At 60.2% G+C, this 10,217-nt stretch overlaps 1 protein-coding gene across 1 annotated transcript in view; it reads left to right on the plus strand.

The window, feature by feature from the left end:
• Cdh4 (cadherin 4, type 1, R-cadherin (retinal)) overlaps positions 1–10,217 on the plus strand; it is a 425,566-nt gene that overhangs the window by 386,989 nt on the left and 28,360 nt on the right. Inside the window, exon 12 of the mRNA XM_013030338.1 lies at positions 1,276–1,448. Coding sequence (XP_012885792.1) covers positions 1,276–1,448 — 173 coding nt within the window. The remainder of the gene's footprint in view (positions 1–1,275; positions 1,449–10,217) is intronic.

Consider the following 10,217-nt stretch of genomic DNA (forward strand, 5'->3'; position numbering starts at 1 on the left):
TAGACTTGGGCGGTGTAGGGGGAGCGAGGGGGGTTGATATAGGAAGGGATGGGAAGGGGAAACAAAGGAGAAGGCAACAATGTTTGATAAGAAATGTACTCATGGGGCTGGGAAGGTGGCTCAGTGGTAGAGCGCTTGCCTTGCATGCATGAGGCCCTGGGTTCGATTCCTCAGCACCACATAAGCAGAAAAACCCAGAAGTGGTGCTGTGGCTCAAGTGGTAGAGTGCTAGCCTTGAACTGAAGAGCTGAGGGACAGGGCCCAGGTCCAGAGTTCAGGCCCACAACCGGACCCAAAAAAAAAGAGGCTACATAATCTATGATCTCTGTGACATGGCCAGAAAGTCCACAGAGCCAAGAAGCGTGCTGCGGGGGAGGAGCGGGGAGTGACTGCCACAGACTTCTTCTGGGCAAGGAAAGGTCTGGGTGGAACCATGTGACTTGAGTTCACTAAGAACTCACCATTAACCTTTGAAACGCAGCTTCACACATGTGGATTCTGTCTCAGTAAGAAATACAGGCTTGAGGATGAGCCGTGGTGGGAGAGGCCGCGGCCAGACAGCCAGCGGCCTGTCTTGGACTAGTGTGCTCTGCATATTCTGGTCTGCACCATGACGAGGCCCTGCTGCCCGAGAATCCTGGGGCACAGGGCTGGAGTCTGTGCCACTCAGGACTCTGAGTTTTAAATGACAAAAAAGGAAGTAAATGAGTATCTACAGGGCATATGGTAAGGAAAATATGTTAACTCTATATTAACCCAAGTCCGCCGGGGACAGCTTCGCTGTGGCTTGGTCCAGGGGCTGAGTGGAGTTGGGTCGTACCAGAGCTCCCCTCCACACTGCTTCCTCCAAGACAGCCCTGGCAAAACCCATGGTTCCTCAGCAAACATCTACCCGCTAATGCCGCCATCCCTGGGACTCAGGGTCCAAAAGAGGCCGAGGACTACATTGGGATTACATCCTGGCTGCAGGCCCCACCTGTGACGCCAGGCTCTGGAACCCAGGAGACACTTCCTGCTCCAGACTTCAGTCAGAGTGTGACCCGAGAGCAAGCTTGAGCTTAGGAGAACTCTTCCCATGGGGTGGGCATGAGCGGGGTGTGATTTGGCAGCACCCTGCAGCTGCCCGCCAGGCAGAGCCTCGTCCCATGTGGAGCTCATGTTCACTGGGGTCTCTGCCTTGTTGCGTGAGGGGCCACAGGCCCAGGCTGCCCAGGCTCCACGGAGCCCCTCTCCCCATGTCCCAGGCCCCGACTGGAGTCACTCACTCTGTTCTAGGCACCTACGTGATGACCGTCACCGCCAACGACGCAGACGACGCCACCACAGCCAACGGGATGGTGCGCTATAGGATCGTGACCCAGACGCCACAGAGCCCGTCTCAGAACATGTTCACCATCAACAGCGAGACCGGGGACATCGTGACAGTTGCGGCCGGCCTGGATCGCGAGGTGAGGCGGGCTGTGGGCTATGAGGCTGCATGAGGTGTGGGACCCAGGAGTGGAGGAAGCTGGGGCACTGTCAGGAAACTGGGGTTACCCCTACGTGGACCCCTGTGTGGGCTGAAGGGAGAAAGACCCAGCAGAGCCCTCAGCACAGCTGTGTGGATGCACAAGGCCCCAGTCCAGTTCTGTGGTATGCGTGGTACCCTAGGGTTGAAAGGAGGAACAAGCCCCAGGGTTCGTTTCTGGGACCCAGACATCCCAAAGCTCCAGGTCTTGGGTGGTTTGAACATCTTAGGACCCAACACTGAGAGCACTCATAATACAGTGGGCACTGGGGGCAGCACCACAAGCTGGAGTCAGGGCTGGACCGATGGCTCTTACACATGGGGTTCTGTGTCCAGACAGATAGGATGCCTCTGCTGTGAAAACAAGGACTCACTAGACAATTCTCTCTGGCCCTGTTCCAGAAAAAGGCACAGCATTTCTTACTGGCACCTAAAATGTCAGGGGGTGCACTGGAGGGTGCATACACTGAAGGGCCTGTGCACTGGAGGGCCTGTGCACTGGAGGGCTGCAGTGGAGTATGTGCACTGGAGGGCTGTGCACTGGGTATGTGCACCGGAGGACGTGCACTGGAGAGCCTGTGCACTGGAGGGCTTGTGCATTGTGCACTGGAGGTTGTGTGCACTGGAGGGTACTGCACTGGATGGTGTGTGCACTAGAGGGTGCATTACTGGGACAGCGTGTACTGGAGGGCGCATGCACTGGGGGAATCATGCACTGGAGGATACGTGCACTGGAGGGAGTGTGCACTAGAGGATGTGTGCACTGGAGGGCACGTGCACTGGAGGGTGCTGCACTCAAGGGCATGTGCACTGGAGGGAGGGTGCACTGGAGGGCATTGCACTGGAGGATGTGTGCACTGGAGGATACTGCACTGGAAGGTGCATGCACTGGAGGATGCATGCACTGGAGGGAGTGTACACTGGAGGGTGTGTACACTAGAGGGTGGGTGCACTGGAGAGCGTGTGCACTGGAGGGCCTGTGCACTGGAGGATGTGTGCACTGGAGGATACTACAATGGAGGGTGCATGCACTGGAGGATGTGTGCACTGGATGGCACATGCACTGGAGGGTGTGTGCACTGGAGGGAGTGTGCACTGGAGGGAGCGTGCACTGGAGGGAGCGTGCACTAAAGGGTGTGTCCTCTGGAGGGAGCGTGCACTAGAGGATGTGTGCACTGGAGGGCACGTGCACTAGAGGGTGCTGCACTCAAGGGCACGTGCACTGGAGGGAGGGTGCACTGGAGAATTGTGCACTGGAGGATACTGCACTGGAAGGTGCATGCACTGGAGGATGTATGCACTGGGTGGTGCATGCACTGGAGGGAGTGCACTGGAGGGAGTGTACTGGAGGGTGTGTGCACTGGAGGGCACATGCACTGGAGGGAGCTTGCACTGGAGGGAGCATGCACTGGAGGGTGCTGCACTGGAGGGAGTGTGCACTGGAGGGTGTGTGCACTGGAGGGTATGTGTACTAGAGGGCCTTGCACTGGACGGTGTTCACGGGAGGGTGCATGCACTGGAGGGCACATGCACTGGAGGGCCTTGCACTGGACGGTGTATGCACTGGAGGGTGTATGCACTGGACGGTGTATGCACTGGAGGGTGTATGCACTGGAGGGCCTTGCACTGGAGGGTGTGTGCACTGGAGGGTGTGTGCACTGGAGGGCCTTGCACTGGAGGGTGTGTGCACTGGAGGACCTTGCACTGGAGGGTGTGTGCCCTGGAGGGTGTGTGCACTGGAGGGCCTTGCACTGGAGGGAGTGTGCACTGGAGGACCTTGCACTGGAGGGTATGTGCACTGGAGGGCCTTGCACTGGAGGGTGTGTGCCCTGGAGGGTGTGCACTGGAGGGAGTGTGCACCGGAGGAGTTGTGCACTGGGGGGCACATCAACAGTAGCTTTGCAGCCATGTGACTTGATGAGAAGGGGAGGTACCCAGCTGCCCTCACCAGCTGTGAGACACAGACACCTCAGATGTCGGAGGAATCTGATCCTCCAGCCACAACACCCTTCATCTGAGAGGTTGGAGTGGCAAGCTGTCCCAGAGACACCAACCATCAGAAAGAAGCACTGAGTGGCCGTCAGGGCGTGGCGAGCAGCTTGTGCTGCTCAATCTAAAATCTTACCTCGGGAGTCACAGAGGCACATACCTGTCATCCCAGCTGCCTGGGAGGCAGAGGCAGGGGTTGGAGGGCAGCAGAGAGAAGTTAGCAAGGCCCGGTCTCAAAAACAAAATACAAATACAAGAGCTGGGACGTAGCTCCCTTGATAGGTGGCTTGTCTAGGATGGGTTAGGCCTGGGGTTTATTCCCCAGTACTATTTTTTTCAGTCTGGGTACAGTGCCTCATATCTACAATCCTAGCTACTGGAGAAAGAGATAAGGAGGATCTCAGATTGAGGCTAGCACCAAGCAGCCCTCCCTCCATATCTCAACTCACAGCTGAGATGGTGGACACACCTGTCCTCCCAGCTATAGCCGAGGTCTGCATAGGAGTGATCGTGGCCCAAGCCAGCCCAGACAAAAAGCAAGACTCCATCTCAGACATAACCAGGGCAAAGGAACTGGAAGCTTGACTCAACTGGTAAGAGTTCCTGCGTAGCAAGTGCAGGCTCTGAGATGGAGCCCCAGCACCACTGAAGCTGTAGGGAGGTAGGCTGGCACTCTCGGCCTCAGAGCTGCCACGATCTTGTACCTTTGTCTCATGCCAGGAAGATCCATAAAGGCCCTGTCACCACACACGCACACTCACACACACACACACACCTATGCACACACACATACACTGCCCGCCAATGACCTTGAATGACCCTGCTCAGCTGGACCAGGCTCTGCACTTCAGGCTGCCCCTGGCCCTTAGCTGGGAAAATGGTCACAGGGTAACATCTGGCAGGGAAGGGCTGCAGTCCCGGTGCCCTCCCCTGCCTGGGCCCCCCAACCCTGCAGAGGAAGGGCAGCGCCAGGGCCCCGAGCAGCCGTGACCGCTGCCTGATCCTTCAGGCCAGTGCCTCGCCCAGAATGTTTGCACACTTACATTGGTGGAGCCGTGTATAGTGAGCAGTGTGTGCGTGTGTGCACATGTGTGTGTGTGCATGTGCCATTACAGACGTTCAGACAGTGGGGCTGCCCCGGATAGAGGGCAGGAAAGTGGAGTGGACAGAGGGCTCTACTCCTCAAGGATGGCCTGGCGAGGAAGCTGTCTGTCCGAAGTCCTCAGCTGCCACCTCTGCTGTGAGGCCCGCGTGGGGTCTGTGTCTAAAGCAAAGGCAAAGAAGGGGGGCACGCTGGGGACGGCAGGGACCAGGCGGGGCCGCAGCCCGGGCAGCGGGCAGCCTGTGACAGAGCGTGGCTTCAACCAAGTGACGTGCACAGGTGAGGCTAGCTCAGGAGCCCACGGGTAGTGTGGGCGCAGAGATGGGAGCCTCCAGCGGCAGCTTACCTGGCTGAGAGAGGTGAACGGACATGAGGCCGAGGGGCGTGAGAGACAGAGGCAAGCCTGTCCTATGTGGGACATGGAGAGGGTGGGCTGTTCTGGAATGAGGGACCTGGAGGACGGGCTGTTCTGGAATGAGGGACATGGAGAGGGTGGGCTGTTCTGGAAAGCTGTTCCGGCAGGGTGGCGGAGTGTGGACTCACACTGCAGCTGCAGCCATGCTTGGTCTCCGGCGTGGATGCTATCTGGCAGAGAGCAGAGGGCACAGCCTGAAGCTAGAGGCACGCTCCAAGGATGGCTGCAGACCATGAGTCCTGGGGAAGGACTGGGGTACCAGGCCCCCCGAGTGCTCACAGCTCACGGGAGCAGACGCTCATCTCAGATGGAGGGGTCGTGTGCAGCATTGCACCGGCTCTAGACAGCCTCCTCCGATGTAGCAAAGTCCTCAGCCTCTGGGGAGCCCCCGGACCCCGCAGTGTCCACGCAAGTGTCCACTTGTGTGCAGCTGAACCTCAGAGCCCCACTCCAGCGCCAAGGTCAGCACAGCCTAACGGGAAGCTAGCCTATGTCCAGGTGGAGGCCCAGGGGTGAGGTGACCGCCAGGGCCGCAGCCACAGGAAACAGGAAACACTGCATTTAATTTTTACACACACACACACACACACACACACACACACACACATTAGTGGATTCCAGTGGACTAGGGATACGTGTTGAAAGCCCAGAGCCAGCCGGCAGTGGGGGAGCGGCTCTGAGCTCCAGTGGAACCAGAGACCATCAACTCCTGGGCTTCCCAGGCTGGGCCCACGGCTGGGCGGCCCTTGGCCTTGGGCGCGTGCTGGCGCATTGTACCAGAGCCATGAGAAGGGTTCACCTCCGCCTCCCGAGACTCACATTCCACACCCACCCCTGGCCCCCGCCCCGGCTCCCCGTGGGCTTTTCATGGGCCTGGCTGCCAGGCCACATGCCCAGGCTGGGGATTAACAGAGGAGCTGGCCAGCCCCCACCTCCCAGCCCCAGACCGCCCTGCACCCCCATCAGGGCCAGCAGCTCCTGCTGCCCGCCATGTGTCTTGCCGCTGTCCGCTCTCTGTCACACTGCCTGAGCATTGCCTGCGAAATGTTCCAAATAAAAACGCTCATTTAAAAGCCATTAGAGGTGTGGTTCCCAGACAGAGATGAATGAAGACGGAGGACATTAGACGTCCCCACACGGTGCCAGAGTGACAGCAGCTGAAGCTGCATGCGCAGGCCCGGCTCAGGGCACAGGCCTAGCGGGAGCCCCACGGCGGGGCAGACCTTCCACCCTGCAGCCCTGCACATGCTACAGCCCTGCACACCCTGCAGACCTTCCACCCTGCAACCCTGCACACTCTGCAGACCTGCACACCCTGCAGACTTTCCACCCTGCACACCTGCACACCCTGCAGCCCTGCACACCCTGTAGCCCTTCCACTCTGCAGCCCTTCCACCCTGCAGCCCTGCACACCCTGCAGACCTTCCACCCTGCAACCCTGCACACTCTGCAGCCCTGCACACCTTGCAGACCTTCCACCCTGCAACCCTGCACACCCTGCAGACCTTCCACCCTGCACACCCTGCAGACCTTCCACCCTGCAGCCCTGCACATGCTGCAGACCTTCCACCCTGCAGCCCTTCCACCCTGCAGACCTTCCACCCTGCAGCCCTGCACACCCTGCAGACCTTCCACCCTGCAGCCCTGCACACCCTGAAGCCCTGCACACCCTGCAGACCTTCCACCCTGCAGCCCTGCACACCCTGAAGCCCTGAACACCCTGCAGACCTTCCACCCTGCAGCCCTGCACATGCTGCAGCCCTGCACACCCTGCAGACCTTCCATCCTGCAGCCCTGCACACCCTGCAGACCTTCCACCCTGCAGCCCTTCCACCCTGCAGGCCTTCCACCCTGCAGACCTTCCACCCTGCAGCCCTTCCACCCTGCAGACCTTCCACCCTGCAGCCCTTCCACCCTGCAGACCTTCCACCCTGCAGACCTTCCACCCTGCAGACCTTCCACCCTGCAGCCCTGCACACCCTGCAGACCTTCCACCTTGCAGCCCTGCACACCCTGCAGCCCTGCACACCCTGCAGCCCTTCCACCCTGCAGCCCTGCACACCCTGCAGCCCTGCACACCCTGCAGCCCTGCACACCCTGCAGACCTTCCATCCTGCAGCCCTGCACACCCTGCAGACCTTCCACCCTGCAGCCCTGCACACCTTGCAGACCTTCCACCCTGCAACCCTGCACACCCTGCAGACCTGCACACCCTGCAGACCTTCCACCCTGCACACCTGCACACCCTGCAGCCCTGCACACCCTGCAGACCTTCCACCCTGCAGCCCTGCACACCCTGCAGCCCTGCACACCCTGCAGCCCTGCACACCCTGAAGACCTTCCACCCTGCAGACCTTCCACCCTGCAGCCCTGCACATGCTGCAGACCTTCCACCCTGCAGCCCTGCACACCCTGCAGCCCTGCACACCCTGCAGACCTTCCACCCTGCAGCCCTGCACACCCTGCAGCCCTGCACACCCTGCAGACCTTCCACCCTGCAGCCCTTCCACCCTGCAGCCCTGCACACACTGCAGACCTTCCACCCTGCAGCCCTTCACACCCTCCACCCTCCTCCTGCAGGTGGGCTCCTGCAGTGGAGCCTTAGTCTGTGGGTGGGGCTGGGCTTTCCAGTAAGACCCTGTGAGTTTCTGGTGCCCATTATGTGACCTGATGAGTTTCTCAGGTGCACCATGTGACCCTGTGAGTTTCTGGGGTGCATCATGTGACCCGATGAGTTTCTGGGGTGCATCATGTGACCCAATGAATTTCTGGGGCACGTCATGTGACCAGATGAGTTTCTGGGGTACATCGTGTGACCCAATGAGTTTCTGGGGTGGGTCATGTGACCTGATGAGTTTCTGGGGTGCGTCATGTGACCCAATGAGTTTCTGGAGTGCATCATGTGACCCAATGAGTTCCTGGGGTGCGTCGTGTGACCGATGAGTTTCTGGGATGCATCATGTGACCCTGTGAGTTTCTGGGGCGAGTCGTGTGACCCTGTGAGTTTCTGGGCACATCGTGTGACCGACCCTGTGAGTTTCTGGGCATGTCGTGTGACCCTGTGAGTTTCTGGGGCATGTCGTGTGACCCTGTGAGTTTCTGGGGTGCGTCATGTGACCCGATGAGTGTCCGGATGTCTTGTGTGACCCAGTGGTGCTGTCAGGACCCCTGGTCTTGCAGAGTAAGAGTCCTGTCCTGTGGGAACTGCCGGGCACAGGCCTGAGAAGAGGGCGCAGGGGGTGGGGACAAATCCCTTCTGTGGGAGCCCCTCTCCGGCCCAGGAGGGGTTCATGTCCGGGTATCCTACTCCCAAATGGTGGCTGTGAGTGTCTGTCCCCAGCCCTGCCACCTTCCTGTCCCCACAAATCCTTCAAACCAGACCCCGGACACCAGAGCTGGAGCTGCTCCCTCCGGAGCCTGCAGCCCCAGGCCGGCTCCCTTTGGGGACTGGAGGTGCTGCTGGGGCCAGGGACACATTGGTCTCTTGTCACCATCGTGGGTGGCACCTCTCCCCTCTGCCTCCCCCCGGGGAGAACGCCAACCCTGAGCTCATAGCCTCCGCACTGTCACCCAGCCCGGGTCAGCTCCACCTCCTCACCTCACCCCTCCTCCCACGCCTCTCCCTCCATCCCCTCCTGCTCCCCTCCTCTCTGCCCCCCTTCCTCCTTCCCCTTCCTGTACCTCCTTCTCCCTCCTCCTCCTCTGGCCCCCCTCCCCTCGCTCCCTCCCCCAGCCCCTCTGCACAGTTCTCTCCTGGCCTCTGCCTCTGGGTGGAGGTAATCGGGATGAGGGAACATACAGCTCACAGACGCGCTTGTCTGGGGTGGGTTTGCACGTTATGATCGGTGATGCCCTGCCCCCCACCACCGGGGCTGGCCACCCAGGGCCGTCTGCTGGTGGCCATCTGTAGTGAACCTCGTCACCTCACATCACACCTCTGGGGAGAGACGTTCAGTGACACGCGTTGGGCTGACTTGAGCAGCAGGGGCCCTGACTGTGAACACACCCCATCCTGCCCACCAGGGCCCCAGGGGGTCTCTGGGCTGGGGCCACCAGGCTGAGAGGCCAATGTTGGTCTTGGCCAGACGTCTCCAGCAGGCCCAGCTTGCCTGGACATGGAAACAGCCAGCTCTGAAAGGGCCACGTAAGCCACACGCTGGCCGGAACCACAGGCACGAAGGTGGGGGACAGCTTGGCGGGACCACCCCCTCCTGCATACGAGCAATCCAGCAGCGTGGTGGCCACGCCACGCACCTCATTGGGAGCACTGTGTAAACAGAGCGTCTGTACAGGATTAGATGTCAAGAGACCCGGACGAGGCCCGCGTGGCTCTCTCCCGCCCAGCTGTGGGGGCCTCGCTCACCTCACCTGGTCTCCTAATTAGAATATTTGGGGTCTGAGGAGGAGAGCCACACCTGGAGGGGAGGCGGGCCTCCGGAGGCAGTGGCCACGTTGTGCACCCAGCCTCCTCGCCTGGTTCTCAGACACCCTCCCTGAGGCTGGCTTTGCAGCAGAGTCCAGGTGAAGTCTCACCAGCTGCCGTCCTGCTCCTCGACCGTGATCGGCTGGGCGCTTCCATCAAACACAAGTTCTTCCCAACTGCCTGAGCCAGATGGCTGCGCCGGGGCCTGTGGAGACGCCGCCGGGAGAGGGAGCCAGCACCTCCCAGCGTGAAGACTCTCCGCCCGCCACTGCCGCAGCCAGATGAAAGGATTCCCTAGCCAGCGAAGATAACACAGCTCGGTGCTGCCGCTGATCAAGGCCGCTGTCGCCATCGCCAACTTTAATTAATGTCTTTGCATTATTCAGGCCTTGGAGAGACGCTGTGAGCAGACTGGTGGACACGCCGGAAACGCGCCCCCCCTCCCGGCCAGGGCTGGGGTGCGGGGTTGCATGGTGTGGTCCCGGCCAGAGGGGAGAAGTTTCTCCTGATGACTGATTCCGAGTCATTAGATTTTGAGTCATTGTTCTCGAACATTCCTTCAAAGACAGATCGTAAATGACGCTTTGGGGGCTCAGAGAAAAAACTGAACATTGTTTTCAGACGGCCCCCGCCACCCCGCCCTGTATGTCCTGAGCATGTGTGCGTGGCGCTGGAAGGCCCCTCCCGGACCTCTCCCGTGGCCCGGACTTCCTCTCCAGAGCTGTGGGCCCTGCTTCCCCTCTCCTGGACCTCTCCCGTGGCCCGGACTTCCTCTCCAGAG

Source organism: Dipodomys ordii, unplaced genomic scaffold (assembly GCF_000151885.1).
Source record: "Dipodomys ordii isolate 6190 unplaced genomic scaffold, Dord_2.0 Scaffold129, whole genome shotgun sequence".
NCBI classification, from domain to species: Eukaryota; Metazoa; Chordata; class Mammalia; order Rodentia; family Heteromyidae; genus Dipodomys; species Dipodomys ordii.